This window comes from Salvia hispanica, chromosome 5 (genome assembly GCF_023119035.1).
Source record: "Salvia hispanica cultivar TCC Black 2014 chromosome 5, UniMelb_Shisp_WGS_1.0, whole genome shotgun sequence".
Taxonomy (NCBI): Eukaryota; Viridiplantae; Streptophyta; class Magnoliopsida; order Lamiales; family Lamiaceae; genus Salvia; species Salvia hispanica.
This window is the reverse complement of record NC_062969.1, coordinates 18,616,849-18,635,297: the sequence shown is the minus strand read 5'-3', so window position 1 is coordinate 18,635,297 and position 18,449 is coordinate 18,616,849. Positions and strand designations below refer to the sequence as shown.

The window sequence follows — 18,449 nt, the reverse complement described above, 5'->3', positions numbered from 1 at the left end:
CTCTTGCTTGCTATTTGCTACAATAACCCTGTACACTTGCAGATATTATTTGGGTAAAATAAAGTTGAGTCAGTATCAACGCAATGAAGTATGCTTTTGCATAAATATTTGCACATAATCATATTGATAAATTTTTCATGTTTGAATTTGCTTTATGGTAAGTTGATTTTCGGAGTGGATCACCTGAGGCATAAGCTAATCCATCACATAATTCACCAATTAAATAAACATGTGGAATTTATTTGTAAAATTAAATAAAAGACTAAAAATATAAATTCTCATGATACAAGTTATGCTACACCAATATTAATTAGACACTTGGACAATCTTTTTTTTTTTTTGGTTTGACCACAGGTGTCCGAACCCGCCTTCGGCGGAATCCGACTAATCATGTTCGACTGGGTTTGCGGATTAAGGCCGAAAGTCTCCCAACGGGTGATAAGGTTTGAACCCGTGACCTCAAGGTCACCACAGCTCCGCGCTGCTAACTCAAAAGATTGAAACCTTTGAATGGTTGTATGATGCATTTGAAGATGCTATGATGGGAAAGAGACCAAAATATAAAACTAATAAATAAAAATAGATTTACATTCCACTAACTCTTTTAACATACTTTTTATTCTAGTATTTTTAAAAATTTATATTAGATTAAAACATGACAAATTTTGTGATATGGAGGGAAATGGGTATATTTTATATAAGTACTGGTATCAATGTTTGAACATATTCATTTTGAAGATGTTTATTTTAATTTGAACCGAAAATAACGAAGATTGAAGATTAACTAGTTAGTATTAAAATTAAATAATTGTTGAGCAATGAGCATGTTCTAACTAGTTAGACTTGTGATTTAAAATGCGTGGCCCCATATTATTTTTTTTAACAAATTACTTAGCTTCAGATATATTCCTTAAATGGCAATGTGATTAAATGAAATTATTGCTAGATATTCATTTGAGTATTTAATTTCTAAATACACTTTTACAAACCAATCCATTCGGGCTAAATGTCGGGCCGAAATCAGGTGAAAATAGAATCAGTATTTAATAAAAAAAACATCTTCGTCTTCTGATTTAACGACCGACCGACCTCTGCCTCCACCGATCAACCACTTGCTGTTAACGGTGGTTAGAAGTAATTTTTCGTCTCCCTCGATTTTCAGGTATTTATTTCCCATTATTTATGAATTACTATTAAATTTGGCCTGGGCGTAATTTCCCATCTTAATTATTGTTTCTGTTTTATGATTGCATAAATTATGTGATCTTTTTCAAAACCCTAATTGAACCCTTAGAAATGATCGATTAGCTAAGATGTTTTCGTTATTGCAAAGATTATGAGTTGAAGCTTTGCGGATCAAACGTCTTTCGAAGATTTTTAAAGTGATTGCTGCTGTTAATTTCTAAATAATTGAGCTATCAAATAGGTTATGGCAATTTACTGTGTGTTAAATCTGAGCATTTGGTGATTAGTTCATTAAACGCAATGGATTTTACTGGTTTTGCTTGTGATCACATAGTGCAGTTATTGTTTTCTGTTGGTAGTCATGTGGGCTGTAATGACAAGTACAATCTGCTTGAGGAAATCACGAGTACACATCACTTTTAGAAGCGACTATTGGCTTTGTGTGGTGAGAAATAGAATCACTTTTATGAATGCTAGCTGCTTACTTAGTGGATTTTTATAGGGGCTTTAATTAAGCTTAATAATTTAAAATGAAGGCTCAGTATTTAGACTTGCTCTATGAGAAATAATAAATCTTTTCGAGAACTCAAGAGTCAAGATAGTTGTACGGCATTTTGATATAAGGATTAAGGAGTGCGTATAAAAGCTCCGGTTTTGGTAATGAGTTAAGTGCAGCAGCATCCATTGAATTATCTGGTTACATTGTTCAATGATATTGACTGAAAGTTTACATTTATAACTTTCTATTTTTAAAGCTTGTACATGCAGATAATGGGGAATATGTGTAGTGATGGTTGTCTTCCTCTTGCGGTGATTTAACTTTCATTGTTTATTTATACTGCAATGCTCATTTTATTTTATTTAGAACTTCCTTCCATCATTGTTTCTATGTGGGACTTGCAATGCATTTGCTGTTTAGTTTCAGGGTTAAGGTAAATCTCTATATAACATGCATTTTGGTTATCTTTTAGGCACAGGTTTGTCAGTGTCCTGTCGTCATATTCAACCCTTCTGAGCACTGATTTGATGCGTATAGATTCTGGTAATACAACATTGCCATGCAAGATTGTGTTAATTGGTATCTCAACACAGATAGTGTATGGAAACTGATGCCATGTCAGCATCTAGCAAATTTGATATTTCATCTAGTAGCCCTGATAGGCCATTGTATACATCTGTCCACCGTGGTTCCTATGGTGCTGCCTCACTGGACAGATCAGGTAGCTTTCGTGAGAACTTGGAGAACCCACTTTTGTCAAGTCTTCCAAATATGACAAGAAGCAACTCATCGGTAACTCAAAATGATGTACTCAACTTCTTCCATTGCGTGCGTATTGATCCAAAGTCTATGGTCGTAGATCATAAGTTGAACAGGCCAGCAGATTTTAAGCGGCTTGCAAGTTCTGCTGTTGGCATGCCCGTGGAAGATTCTCTTCCCACATCTTCGAGAAGCAAACAACTAACTTCTCCCTCGTTAGACGATCTCAGACGCCTAAAATCTGGTGTGCGGGAAAGTGGTACTAAAGCTAGGTAACTGTTATTAATCTTAGCCCCTCTTTATTTTTCTTTCCCATCTGAAGTGAGCAGCATATTATAATGTTTCACCTTCATTAGGGAACGCGTGAAGATATTTAATGACTGTTTATCAGTAATTAATAAGTGTTTCCCTGCTATTCCATCGAGAAAGAGATCCCGGCTGGATACCTTGTCTTATGATCGATCCAACACATTGTTGAGGATTGATCGTGCAGCATCTGGAGTGGGTGTTGGGAAAATGGGAGTGCAAAACCATGCTACTGCAAATGGTTTTGAGCTGGAGCAACAAAAGTCTGAAGGAAGGACAAAGAATACCATTCCAAGCAAGCGCACTCGAACTTCTATAGTTGACGCTAGGGTTTGTGGTCATTTCCTTCTTTCTTTCCCCTTTTAACTATTTGTGTTTTTTCCCCTTTTAATCCTCTATGCTATTTCCAAAAAGAATTCCATGTTTTTCCTTAAATAAACTCAGTTGACTATTTTTAACCTTATATTACTTTATGCCTAAAAGAATTCCGTGTTTTCCCTAATGAAGATTTTTGATGGAAAATTTCTCAATACATATTGAGTGACCTACATGCTTCCGTCAAATTTGAACTTTTGCTTGCCTATCTAGTAGTGTGATATTAATTGTTTTTTTGATTATCCACAATATTCTTGTCATGAATAGATGTTGGACTTCCATTGTACTTGATAGAAATTGAGAACTGAAACCATTTTAGTGAAGGTCTGACTTTATATTTCCTTTCAATTAGATGGATGCACGTGCCAATAACCTTGCAAGACCACCTGGGGCTGTGGATAAGGACAGGGATGCAGTAAGAATCTCTAGTTCTAATTCTGTTCATGGTGAGGATCGAACACTATCGATTGCTGTTGAAGGTTGGGAGAATTCCAAAATGAAGAAAAAGCGCACACGTATAAAGATAGACAATGGTTCTAGTTCAATGACAACAAAAGCAGTTGATGGTTATAGGGAACCTAAACAAGGAACACATCCACATCAAATTCCCGAAGCCCGTTCAAGGGTGGCCGATGCCTATGGCTTCAGGTGAGACAAAGTTTTGTTATCAATGATACTGTTGGAATAATGAAATGTATTTCACAAGTTTTTGGCACTTGATTGTCTATCTGCTGGGATGATTGTGCAACTCTTATAATCCATTTGTTTTTGGCCTATTCATACTTATCAGATTCGGTAATGAGTCAGAGAGAAAACATAAGATGCTTGACATGACATAACGTTTTTTCCTTTTTGTTGGATAGATCTAAGGTGCATAATAATTTATGAATATTGTTTCTATTTTCTTCATGTAGATTAACGAGTAGTCCTATTTTTTGATGTTCTATACAACAATCTCCTCTTGCAGTCTATCGATATGCATAATAATTAGGTGAGGATTCCATGCTTTGAATAATAGATGGCTGGCTTTGAGAGCCTATGCTTTCAGGGACGAATCATCCTTATGGTGTTGCATGTTCTATGTGATCTAACAATTCTGAGCTGGGCGCAGATAAATAAATTGAAGGATTTATTCTTCTTATAAACTTTAATGTGTCTGAATGGTGATCTTGTTATCCGATAACGAGCCCAGTCAATTTGATGGTTTATTCTCATAATTTTGCCTGCTAATGTTTATCTTCATGTCCTATGATAATTTTATATTTTCACCATATGCATTATTAAGTAGTAATGTTTACATAATAATAAAGGTAAAGGTTTTACTTCTTTCTTGGTAAGAATATCTTCCAAGGATGATTAAATAACTGAGCACAAAACATCTAACCTTTTCTTTTCCCTACAGTTTCTTTTCTTGATAACAATAAAGGTTTTATTTTCACCATATGCATTAAGTTCCTTGGTTAAAAAGATTCACTGATGCTGATGTGAATATACAACTTCACACAGATCTGGTGCTGCTAATGGAGGCGTAGGGCTAGTGAAAAGTGAGGCTACCTCCCAGACCAGTTCAGGGATGCGGTCATCTATGTCTCGGACTGATTCTGAAAACAGTTCTATTCTCCATGAGCGGAGAGAGCATCCTAATGGACAAGAGAAAGAAAGGGTGAATCTGAAAGCTGTAAACAAGTACGGAAATTCATTTTGTTTGAGTTTCTATAATTAGTTCCATAGAATTATTCGATTAAACAATGTGACAAATCTATATTTTTTTTGTCGTCATACTGCTGAAAGACCTGTTTTAAGGTTTAAAAGAACATGCCTTATGAGAGTGGTTTTTATTTTTCATGCTGAGTAAAATTCTGAAAATCACTTCGCTGGTTGAGTTGAAACAGATTGGTCAAGACATTCATTGTTCATTGCAATTGGCTGAAACTTGCTTAGTATCTTGTTATTACATGATTAATAAATTGATGCATTTTTCTTCTTGTAATGAATATGCGATCTGCCTCTCACTTGATGAAAGCCTGGGCATAAATTTTTGTTTCTGTGAAGTCCTAGAGGCCTTCCTGTTGAGTTACAATAGTGGTTACAGTGTATTAATCCAAGATATCAATTATAGCATTAGTGGATGAAATGAAAAATTTAATCCAAAGGAAGATGCATAGAATAAGATGACCGGATACAAGTTGTCATTTATGATATTATGGCCACTGATACTCTTGGGTTTTCGTCTTGGATATTTGGTGCTAATTATCACTTTACTTGAGCTCACGCTGGAGACAGTATGTAAATTATGAGGTGTGATGATGTCAGGCCATACTTTTGGCCCATATCAGGCTCATGGCCATGAGTTAGTTGTGTGAGGAAAGAAAAACTATCTCTAAGTTGGGCCACATGCAAGAAATTTGTTCTGTTTTATGTTCCTTCATCTTGTTTTTTGCTTCTTTGTTTCCTGCTGTGTAACATTTTTTATCCTTTCAACCATTTAAAGGGAAAATTCACGAGAAGATGTCAGTTGCAGTAGTCCTACTTCAGGCTCAAAATTGAATGCTAATGTCCGGGGTCCACGCTCAGGTTTAGTTGGTGGTGGCTCTAAGATGTCTCAAGCAGTGCAACGGTCTGTATCATCTAATGATTGGGATCTTTCTAACTGCACAAACAAGGTTTCGGGTGGCCTTGGGGCCAACAGTCGTAAACGGACCCCTTCTGCCCGGTCTTCATCTCCTGTTGCCAATTGGGCTCAAAGGCCACAGAAGATTTCTCGAACGGCAAGGAGAACTAGTTTATTACCAGTTGTTTCTGGAAATGATGAGGACCCTGTTATGGATGCTGCGTCTGACATGATGGTAAATGAAAGATGTTTTCCTGCTGGTTCTCCTAAGCAAACCAAAATAAAAGGTGATAATATCTTTCCAGCTGCATTATTTGAAAGTGATGGACCAGTTGCTGCTGAAATCAAGTCAAGAAACAAGAACAAGAAGTGTGATGAGCTGGATGAGAAAAGTGTTCAGAATGTCCAGAAAATCTCAGCTCTGCTTCTACCACCAAGGAAAAATAAGGCAGTCAATGCGGACGACCACGGAGATGGTGTAAGGAGACAAGGCAGAACTGGTCGAGGATTTACTTCCTCTAGGTCTCTCTTCCCTTTGTCAGTAGAAAAGCTTGGGAATGTAGGGACCACTAAACAAATTAGAAGTTCTAGACTTGGTCTTGACAAGACTGAAAGGTTTAAACCCTAAACAAATTAGAAGTTCTAGACTTGGATTTTTTGCTCTTTTTTCTGTATGGATCGTCTTGATGTTGTGAACTTGAACTATCCATCAGAACAAGAAACTTTTATGATATGGTGAAAATCTTTTGTGCAGCAGAGCAGGGAGGCCACCTACAAGAAAACTTTCTGACAGGAAGGCTTATACAAGACAAAAGCATATTGCCATCAATACAGTATCAGATTTACTTGGTAATCAATTCATTTTAGAATGCATACGATGACATTTGTTTTTCCAGTCCCAATGTTTATTTTCCTTATCTGATAATTGATATATATGTTTATAAAGTTGGTGCCGATGATGGTCATGAAGAGCTTTTGGCTGCTGCAAATGCTGTTGCAAACACTGGTATTATTTGTTTTAAGGCTCTAATTCTCTCGTACTGTATAACTTTCTCCTGGCAATAATAAGTGTTACTGGATGCAGCACAAGCTCTCACAAGCCCATTCTGGAAGAAGATGGAGCCTTTATTTCATTTTATCACTGATGTGCATATATCTTATTTGAAAGATCAGGTGAAGTCTATTTGTTTTACATACCAATTAATTTCAAAATTCCAGCATGAATTGAATTTTGATGAAATTACTTGTGATATATGTTATGTGCCACATGTTAAGGTATATTGTAATAGCTGTGCATGTTAGAAGGGCCGGGAAAGTATTTTGTCTATTTTTTTTATTTTTGTTATTTTGGCTAAGAGACATATTGCTGTTGATTGAAAATAGAAGGGTTACTTCCACATTTTGCCAATGGACTTGAGTCCTTGACTGTTAGATATTCATTATGTAGTCTTTTGATTGCCAAATATTAGTGGAGTGAATTTTTATTAAATTACACTTGTACTATATTCCCTTGCTAACTAATGCGTTACTAATCTACCCATTTGGTTGTTTTATATATGCACCTTTTATATTAAAAATTGGTCTCCCACCCCACTTCACTACTATCTTTTAAATCATTTATGTCCTAATTCTGCTCATATTACTATTAAAAGATTTTATATTTCTTGGCAGATTCTGTAGACTTCAATTTTTCAGTGTTTATTCTTTTCTCGATATGTTTAATCTTTTTTCTAATAAAATTCACTATGCGACTTGCTTGCTTTCAGCATTTTATTGTGTTTGGGAAAAGGATACATGAAGTAAGTAACACTTTTCATCCAATTACTAAGCATGTAGTAATACATTAAGTTCATGTATGATATCTATCAAACATAAAATGCTATAAGTACTTGTTAGGACTTATACTTAGGTTCACCTTGAGCATGCCCTCTTTTTATACTTGGTTGACATCTTCAGTTATTGCACAAATTTGAAACTTCTGTCAGCATTGATGTGTTATTGGTGCTAATGGTTGTGATTAGGTAATGCTGTTTGATTTATTGGTACCCATTTCGTCTGGAGTCTGTTTGTCTTCATAAGCAATCAAAGTTGGGGTTAAAGCCTTATGGGGACCCTTACAGTTATTATGAATACTCCTGTTCAATTGCACCTTCTATACGCACATTATATATGGCAAGTTGTACTTTATGCAAGTATATAAGAATTAAGCCTTGAATGATGCTCAGCATGTTCTGATGATTGAAGCTCAGTTTGATGCCACTTTTCTACATTTAGTTGCATTTCTGTATATTGAAGTCTTCTGTGTCATTTTTATTCTTTCCAGATTAATTCTGGTATAACAATGGACACACCTGCTCCAGTTCAAATTGATACAGCTAGCTGCATTTTAGTACCTGACTATGGCTCGAATGAATTTGGGAGAGGCGAGACTAAAGCAAGATGTTTGGATCTTAGCCCTGAGCATGTGGCTACAGGTGTGAAGAAGTCGGATGAGATTTCCATGTACCAGAGAATTATTGCGGCTTTGATTCCTGAAGAAGAACATGACCTCAGATATGATGCGCATGAATCTTCATTTGAGATTGAAAAAGATTTGGGATCAGATACCGTCTGTTCTCACACGTCACCAAGTTGTGACCCTTCTGGATGTCCTACGTTTAATGGATATGATTCAAATTCAAATGGAAGATCATTTTACGAACTGGAGCAGAACATTATGTCAATTCCTGGCATGGGTTTCCCTAACTGTGACCATTTACAAGATGGTTTACACACAGACCAGTTGATACCTAGCACAATATGTTCGGAGTATCAGTATCAAAATATGTCAATAAATGAAAGACTTATTATGGAGGTTCATAGCATAGGAATCTACCCAGATTTAGTGGTATGTTAGGTCTTCTCCTCTTTAAGGTTTTCAATCTAGTGCACATGCTTCTTTTTCTCTCTTGCTTTAGAAGCCTTGCATCAAGTTTTTGATACATTCTTCTTATCAGTCTTATGTGGCACAGAGTGGAGATGAAATAAGCGGGGATATCACTAGGTTGGATGAGAAGTACCAGGAACAGGTAACACCTGTTAAAGTATGAAATTGAAACGAATCAAGAAGACTTTAGCTTTCCTATTGGATATTTTTTCAATACTTTTTTCAGCGCACGTATATTTTATTTATTCATAGTTGCATATTAAGGATGTCTTTAATGGGCTGCTCTACTGGGGGGAGTGGCCCATTTCTAAAATGGTATTAGAGCGGGCCCAAGTTCGTGATGGGTTTCTTTGTTGCAAGTCAGGAAGTCTGATGATCATTCTGTCCCACGCATTGTGGGGGCGTATTAAAATCCCTTCTTGGCCCACATCCACAAATTGGTGATCTTGACTCCTCTATAAATGAGTGGATAACCCTCCGCCCTTATAAGGCCCTTTAAGGGGGTGAGTGGCCCATTTCTAACAAAGGAAATGTAACATAAAGCTAAATTTGTCGGATTTGTTCCACACACTAACAGAAATGCCTGGTAGAAGTCAGTTAAAAATCTGTGTTACCTGCACTTCCATCATCCTCATCTATGCATATGTATGTGCTGCAAGAAACATAAAATAAAAGTGATGGATGAATTTCTCTTAAAGGAAGATAGAACAAAGGCTAGCGGAGTATAGCATTTCTTGTGTGTATTTTAAGTTTCCTTTGTGAACCTTCTATTTTTTTATTTTGATAATCCTTCTTATTGTTAATCCCGTATCTAGGTTTCACTGAAGAAGAGCTTGCTTGGCAAACTTCTCTGTTCTGCTACTGATGCTAAAGAGCTCCAGCAGAAGTAAGGATTCTGCTCGTCTTTTAAGAAATAATGTATGGATAACCTATCTTGCCTGATAATAATTGTGCATCTTCATTTACTGTAGGGATTTTGAAGAGCGTGCTCTTAATAAACTTGTGGGAATGGCCTATGAGAAGTACATGGTAATCATCGCTATCATCGCATTCTTCCTCTATCACCTTGTATATTGATGTAGGAAATCATTTTAGAGAATCAGTTGACTCTTTACTGAGAAAAACAGTAATCTATATCTTGTCCTTCATAGTAGGGGTAATATTTTCAAACTAAATTTCCTACCAACAGACTGATACTGAGATACCTGAGAATTTTTTTTTCTTTTCATCAACGATTATTGATGCATCCAATTTTGAGAGCCTCTGAGCACCTGCTGCTCAGGAAACACGATTTTTCAAAAGCTTTCATATGTAAAAACCAAAAACTGGACCATCTCAGTTAACAAATACTACCTCCGTCTCATAACAATACAAACTATTTCTATTTTGGGCCGTCTCTTAAAAATAGAAACTTTCTTAACTTTCTATTTTAGGAAGTGGACCCCACAACCCACTAACTCTATTTCCACTACCTTTCTCTTCATCTCTCTTACTTTACTCAGTTTTCTCTCCATCCCCCTTACTTTACAAATTCTTCTTTCTTATTGTGCATTAAAACCCGTGCCATTTCAAAAGTTTTTATTTTTCAAAGATGGAGGTAGTATAAATTTCATGTTGAGTGCTCTAATCACATGGGTATTGCTCACTCAGATTAAAAGATAAGTAAACAAAAAAGTATATGACAAAAGAGGAAGCTTAACATACTGAATGTAAAAAAGAAACAAGCAATTCCAATGAATGGCTATGTTCTATGCTGCCTATATCTCTGAAATGCAAAAATAAGGACACTGAAACAAGATCATGATTATCAATCTTCTGGAAGCAAATCATAGTATCATCTTCCTCTGTGTTTGGTTGTCTCTTAAAGTTGGTTCTGTCTCAATCTTCTTCACAATTTAATCAAATGCCACTGGCAACTATTTCTGGTATAGCCTGATTTGTAAATTAACTGTTTCTTCCCTACAGAGTTGCTGTGGACCTAATGCCCATGGGATGAAAAGTGCTAGTGGTAAAATGGCCAAGCAAGTAGCCTTAGCTTTTGTTAAGCGGACTATGGAACGGTACCGAGAATTTGAGGAGACAGGAAAGAGCTGCTTTGACGATCCTCTTTATAAGGACATTTTCCTTTCTGGTGTATCCTTCCTTTTTGATGGGCAACCATTGAACTCTAGCACTGATAATGAGTCTGAAAAACTGCATCTTGGAGCATCTGGAAGCTCTATTGAAGCTAGAACTTCAGGTAAATGCCAGATAAAATTCAGGATGCTTATAAACATTTAATTATGTTATTTCTAGCGAATACTCTTCTTTCCTTAAAGTAAGAGCTTCTCCTTTTGTGAACACTCTCGTTTTGTGTTCTCAGCTCCTGTGGGTCCACAGCAGAGCCCCAGTTCAAACAATCAAGATACATATTCTTCTGAAGTATTCCCATCAAATAATCTGGGTTCTGAACAAGTTAATAGGAAAGAAGACAGTTGGTCAAATAGAGTAAAAAGGAGGGAAGTGTTACTTGATAATGTAGGTGGTATCATTAGCACTGGCCTTGGTGGTTCTCTCTCAAGCAGTGCTAAGGGAAAAAGGAGTGAGAGGGATAGAGAGGGAAAAGGAAACAACAGAGAGGCTTTCTCCAAAAACGGAATGGTGAAAAATAGCCGCACTGTTTCAGCCTCTGTCAAAGGAGATAGAAAGTCCAAGGCAAGAACCAAGCAGAAAACTGCTCATTTGTCTGCTTCAATCAATGGTTCTCTGGGGAATACGGGAGAACAAGAAAACAGAATATTCTCAGCAATGCATAAATCAAGTGAGAATAGCCAAAGTAACTCTGGAAAGGATAACAACAACCATTCCAATGACATGTTGGAGGAACCAATTGATTTATCTGGGCTGCAACTGCCTGATATGGATGATTTAGGAGTTACTGATGATCTAGGTGGTCAAGGAGAGGACCTAGGATCATGGTTTATGAATATTGAGGATGACGGGTTACATGATAATGATTGTATTGGTGGCCTTGGAATCCCAATGGATGACCTGGCAGAGTTGAATATGATGGTTTGAGATCTCAATGCTGTACATTCCTGTGCCTTATACACAATCACAGAAAGAAGAAAGAAAGAACAGTTGCCATGATTGTCCAGTGACAATCGTCTTCATGCCATTGTCTGTACAATAAGCTCAGCTTGAGTGATTATGGAGTTTCTCTTTTTCCTGCATAAGGATATGTTCGTAATCTGGCTGTTGACAATTGACTGTAAAGATCTTTTTGTTCGACATATAAGCCCACATCTCTGTTGTAAGGTCTTAGTAGGCACTACTTCCGTTGTAGAATTACAGATAAGAAACAATGTCCCATGTACATAAATTTTATATTCCAATAAAACCATACTTCTGCAAAATTAGCCCTCTTGTGCTGGCTGTGGGGTTTAAATCATCTTTCACCTAGGAGGGCATCATTCGGAACATATCTAATTTTTTCATGGACTTACATTTTACATCAGTTTTCACTCTTGTTACAGTTTCTAACCTCTTTTAGATGCGAAGGCTTTGATGATCGTATGCTGGCTTTGTGACCATTTTTTGTTTCCATGATGCATGGAGTGCATATCCTGGCAGTCAAGGTAAGTAGTGTGTATGGAATAGTAGATTGGCAGTTGGGTTCCTTTCGAGGTAACTGTTTGTAGAGGCCTGTAGTTGATTTCACTTTGTTACATGACGATGAAACTATCTAGAGCCATTCTTGTTGCTTTATATAGTTCTACTTAGTGGTCTTGTGATAACTTCTGCACTGCTGCTCCTTACTATATTGAACTTAAAATTTATGCTTCTTCTAAAGTCTGGAATCAACTGAAAACCTATCTGATGCTGCCGCTACGGTATAATGCTTTGGTGTTCTGATGATATGAAATTTTGTATGGGTTTTATGTTCCGACTCGCCACTACTTAAGAAATTAATTTGATCTACATTCTTTTTACTTGATGCATTTGTTACATCTTTTGTAATCACTGGGATATCTTTTGAGGGGTTCTAATTTGGATATTTTTTTTGTAGAAATGCAAGGATACTCCAAATTATGTTATGAAGAATTTGCTGATCAATCTTAAGCTCATCAGGCTTTAGGTGCTAATAAGGGTGTTGGATAAATTTTATCAAGCGTTGACTAGAGTCATTACTCATTCTAAGCCACTAATCTAACTATATTTGCATTGTTTAATTCTCTAGCTTGTAGGATATTTAGCATCCCATGGCTATCAAATTAGGATGTACTTGTTGATGTGAGTCAAGCTCGTCTCGAGGGATTCTGTCCGTGTGAGTTTGTTCATGTTTCTCAGAGAGCTTATTCTGTCATCCCATTTATGGAAACAAGCTGCTTGAAGCTCTTTCTCAAACCTAAAAGAGGCAAAAGTTATTCCAAAATGCTGATTCAAATTGATTTTATGCATGTGCTTGTGTGTTTCAGAATCCCTTTATCGCACAGATGAGTTTGTTGCAACTATTGAATGATGCATTGCTTCATCCATATTTCATAAGCTTGAATGGTTGAACCCATTGAGCAGGATCTCCTTTACACGTGAAGTGTTCCGAAGGATGCTTTCCACGCTAAAAGGTGAGCATGGCACGTATTGGTTACATTGCTGGATTGTGGAAATTCTACTGGCTTCCAAGATTCATCTATACATTAACTCTTGGGATTTTTTATTGACATTAGGCAATATGTTTGTTGTATCTTTGAAATCACAATAATTAAGTTATTTTGTGATCTTGTAAATTTACTATAACTACAAGGTTCCTGACTGTTGAAAAGTTTGTGTTTGTGAAGGTCTATTTTCTCCCACATTTCAGCCTTTTTCTGACCCACTGGTTTCGACTAGGCTCATGTTGTGCACACTGGGTCAGGAAGAACTCACTTTGCTGTGCCTATTGAACCCGTGAGCATCGTTAGCTTGCAGAAAGTTGAACTTATGCTAGTTGGTAAGCTCCTATCTGCATTTAGCTTATGTACTTGTGTTTTTGTTTTGCAGAATTACAAGTTATTGCTTGCTGTGATTACGTCTGTGAAATTGTAAAGATTCATTTATCTTAAGATGGCAGCATGTAAAGATATAGTGATTTCATCAAGTGTAGTATGCTTGGATTGCTGGCAGGCTAACTGATAGATTTGCATACGAATTTATTATGGCTAATGTTAAATGGAGTTTATATGTGGCATAACAACATACACATCAAATACCATTTAATTATGGAGAGATGTCCCATTAATTTGGGGATGTGAAAATTACAACTCAAGATACTGAACTGATGAAGTAGATGGTTAGATCAACCCAACACTATATGTGCTACTGAATATCGAACCAACACCAACATCATTTGCTTGACATGAAATTCAAGACTTAAGTATGATTTAAACCACAACCAAACAACATTCCAACACAATATCATTTTTCATTTGAAATGTATCTTTTTCACTCAAAATCTATCAAGCATGTGCAAAATTGTTTTTGACATGAAAGTTTTAGGGAATCCATACAAAACTTTAGACATACATTATACTCCCTCCGTCCCCGATTAGGAGTCACAGTTTGACAGGGCACGGGTTTTAAGAAATGTAAAGAAAAGTTGGTTGAAAAAGTTAGTGGAATGTGGGACTCATTTTTTTATATTTGTTTTATAATAAAATGTGTGTGAAGTGAGTTAGTGGAATGTGAGACCTGCTTACCATTTATGGTAAAAATAAAGCGTGACTCTTAATTGGGGACGGACCGAAATGGAATAATGTGACTCTTAATGGGGGATGGAGGGAGTATATTACTAGAGGTAGGAAGTCCTTTTGTTTAGTCATAGACCAACAAACGATGTAGAGTAAATCATTAGTAAGTTTTCAATGATTAAATTTGAAAGAAACTAGTGTGCCTTTATCAGCCCACTTTTTCTTAAGCAATGATCAATCTCCTATAACAGAAACTGTGTTGTATCTTGCATTTCTTGGAAGACTCAGCTTCAACACATACTTGACTCCAATTATAACAATAAGTGTGAGTGTGATGTTTTGTTGCGTGCTGCTGTTGGATTTTAAAAAAAAAAAAAAAAAATTAATTTTTATTTTTTATTTATGGATGGTATGGATGTGTAAGTGTAAATGTGTAATGTGTTGTTAAATTGATTGAAGAATTGCGTATACATATCGACTTTTGGTTGAATGAATTGATAATTTGATTCATGTATTTATATATCCATAATTCACTTTCTTTTTTATTTAGGAATTGAATATTCAGTTATGTACTCGAAATACGCATACGTACTATATTAATATGGTTAAAGAATTGAGATAAATATTAATCCTCTTAACTTGTTTCAGTGAATTCTTGCTCCTCTTTTCCATAATTTTGGTAATTCTATTTATGTAATATATGCACGCAAATCTAGAAATCTTTTTTGGTAATTTTTGAAGGAACGTTCTTTTGTTGATGAAGTGCAAAGTATTTCATGATTGCCAAGTTTCTCAATTATAATTTGGTCAACAAATTGAGAATTGAAAATTACTTGTATGTAGAATATTTGAAAATGTAAATAAATAAACTCTTATAGTATGGACATGCTTCATAATTTTGGGTGATAAAGTCGAAGAAATACATCCGACCTTACCTTAGAATGATTACACAACGCCACAAGTAATACTATATAATACTAAATATTATAGGAGCAAGAATAAAATCAAATCTTTAAATTTGGATTGCAATTGCATCCCGCCAAAGAATAAAATAATTAAGCTTGTGATTTGTAATTGAGAGCAGCCGTGTGGAGAATTCCCAGCCACACATTATACATAACCTCATATTTAAATATTGGAATGATTAACTCGAGATAATGATATTTTCATCTCGCAAGTTGCACCATTAAAATTTAAAATAACCTTATTTTGGAATTTATATCTTCTCCGACAGAGAAATTATATTTGAAATTTGATTATTTCTAGGGTTTTTGGCTTTTTAAACCAAAACCTTTCCCCGAATTCCGGTTTTCCCCATGAACTATGAGATTTGTTTTTGAAACCACGAACTTTGATTTCGTTAGGATTTTCCCAACTCGACCCGAATAGCATAATTCAAAATGTTAAAGTTGTTTATTCAAAAGTTGTCATTTGTTGTGTAATAATTGTGACTATATGTATTATTGTGCCAAATAGGATCCAAGTAATCAATTTAGTGACAAATAGGATTAAAATTGACATGTAGACAACCCGGGTTTCGTCGTTGACCCGCCGGGGGAAAATCCTAACGAAATGAAAGTTCGTGGTTTTAAAAACAAATCTCATAGTTCATGGGAAAAACCGGAATTCGAAGAAAGGTTTTGATTTAAAAAGCCAAAAACCCTTATTTCTATCGCAGAGGGAAATAGAAAGAATCATTTTCATACACACTTGCTGCAATACGTAATAAAACACTTAAATGCTTAAATACGCTTTGCACATCGGTTTTGCAAATTCTACTCCATGTGTTATTTAAAGACAAATACTATCCTGCCATCCACTGAGAAACTTTAATGCGAAAATTCGATCGAATAGGATTAGTTGGATTCTGCCAAAGGCGAGTTCAGTAATTAAACCAAAAAAAATAAAAACAAATACTAATAATGTAAGTTGCTAACTCAATAAGATTTTGTCATTTCAATGTGTTCCACAATAAAAATCACATTTCACTTTTATCATAAATGGTAAGTAAGTCACACATTCCACTAACTTAGTTCACTTACATTTTATTATAAAACTAATATAAAAAAAAATAGACCTTATATTCAATTAACATTTTTCAATCCACTATCTTTTATATTTCTTAAAATCCGTGCTCACACCAAATGCAGACTGTTATTTTGTGGTGAGGGAGTAAAATGAAAACGACTGCAGAGAGAAAGGAGCTAATTATTTGAAGTTAACTTGATTGGATAATTAAATTACTAGAGTTGGTAATATAAATTCTCACGTGATAAAACGACAGAGGCTGCCAACTCCAGCTGTTGAAGATCGTTTCGTGGGCGTGGGGGATCATTGTCTTTTTCCAACCTGTCCCTTTTTCCTTTTCTTATAACTACTATTGTAAATTAAATTAAATTACATTAGACTTGCAACTCCGACACGTTGATTATTAATCATACGTAAACAACATCATATTAGTATTTTTAGTTTAATCATATCGTAAAGGATGGTGACACTCAATATCTCTACATTATACGTCTAGCATCGAAGACAATATAATTATACAAATATGTATAGTTTTTTTCGGAGGTGTTCGGTTTACAAGATTGTATCTCGGATTAATTTGTAGTGTGTTTGATTCATGAGATTCAATCCTACAATTCAATCTTAAATGGATAATCATGAGATGATTAGTCATAATTAATCTCCTATGACTAAAATAATCTGACAACTCAATCCTAGATTGTATCTTAGTACTCCCTCCGTCCCACAAAAGATGTCACACTTGGGGGACAGCACGAGATTTTAGGAGGTTTTGTTTTGTGTGTTGAATGGAGGGAGAAAATATACTCCCTCCGTCTCACTTAAGATGACACGTTTTCCTTTTTAATTTGTCCCAACTAAAATGACACATTTCCTGTTTTGGTAATTTTCTCTCTCCAATGAATACATTCTACCACTTTTTTCAACTCCTATTAAAATATTCATCTTTCTTTATCTCTCTATTTAATACTTACACTCACATTCTCTCTCCAAGTAAACACTTTAACCAATAACTCCTAAAATCTCGTGTCTGCTAAGCAATGTGTCATCTTAGCCGGAACGGAGGGAGTAATTTTTATATTCATGTGAGAGAGAACTTTTTCTAAATATGGAAATGTGACATCTTTTGTGAAATAAACTAAAAAGGAAAATGTGACATATTTTGTGGGACGGAATAAGTATTATTTTATTTAGGAACCGAACACCACCTTCGAGGACTAATCTTATCTAAGGTTCCGAGCCTATTGCCAAACCTTTGGACTTAATATTATCGTATTTTTGCTAGCTTATATAAACATAATATACGAAGCACTTATGCTGTTTGCTACAATTGTTATACATATATGTCACAGTTTAATCATGGACGGAGCTACATGAGCTTCATAAGAAGCAAATCGAGCCACACTTCAAAAAAACCCATTTATGCTATTTTGATCACCAATTTCTATTTGTTTTGGAAATATAAATCTTTATATACTCCCTCCATCCCTAAAGAATATGAACTATTTCATTCATTCCTGAAAAATATAAACTTTCTAATTTTGGAAAATTCGAAAAACACATTGTCCCTACACATCATTTAATTTACAACTTATACTATTAATATTTACAACTTATTATACCATTACAATAATGGGACATCACTCTCCACTAACATTATTTCCGCTATCCTTTCTCTCTTTGTCTCTTACTTTTTCCTTATTTATTAAAACTCGTGTCGAACTCATTGTTTATATATTTTTTTGTTCATACTCTTTGGGACGGAGGGAGTATGTCTTTTCTTAATTCATTAAAATATTTTTATATACTTCCTCTATCTCACTAAAAGTGACCTGTTTTCTAAATTGAAATTTAATATCATCTATAATTTTTTTTAATTATCATTTTATCATCTCTTCATTTAACTCACAAAACAACAATACATAAAATCTGGTGAAGAGCAAATGTAAATATTAAGTGGGACGGAGGAAGTATATTTTTGTCTCTCCGTCCTTCATAATTTGTCACCATTTAATTTGACACGGGTTTTAAGAAATGTAATAAAAAAGTAGGTTGAAA

At 35.3% G+C, this 18,449-nt stretch overlaps 1 protein-coding gene across 9 annotated transcripts; it reads left to right on the top strand.

Annotated features, from left to right (window-relative positions):
* Positions 1-1,011: 1,011 nt before the first annotated feature.
* Positions 1,012-13,802, top strand: LOC125187993. 9 transcript variants are annotated; one of them, XM_048084699.1, is made up of 19 exons: positions 1,012-1,162; positions 2,157-2,715; positions 2,800-3,079; positions 3,477-3,772; positions 4,631-4,810; positions 5,616-6,350; positions 6,490-6,584; positions 6,682-6,741; positions 6,820-6,908; positions 8,059-8,622; positions 8,732-8,803; positions 9,477-9,547; positions 9,633-9,690; positions 10,627-10,900; positions 11,024-12,278; positions 12,710-12,778; positions 12,881-13,265; positions 13,479-13,587; positions 13,681-13,802. In XM_048084699.1, the coding sequence occupies exons 2-15, from the start codon at positions 2,285-2,287 to the stop codon at positions 11,716-11,718; spliced, it is 3,900 nt and encodes a 1,299-aa protein (XP_047940656.1). In that variant the 5' UTR covers positions 1,012-1,162; positions 2,157-2,284; the 3' UTR covers positions 11,719-12,278; positions 12,710-12,778; positions 12,881-13,265; positions 13,479-13,587; positions 13,681-13,802. The 9 variants fall into 9 exon arrangements, with proteins under 9 accessions (XP_047940656.1, XP_047940657.1, XP_047940662.1 ...); XM_048084700.1 differs by having other exon boundaries at positions 12,710-12,967; positions 13,119-13,265; XM_048084705.1 differs by having other exon boundaries at positions 5,616-6,257; positions 6,493-6,584; positions 12,710-13,265.
* The last annotated feature ends 4,647 nt before the right edge of the window (positions 13,803-18,449 follow it).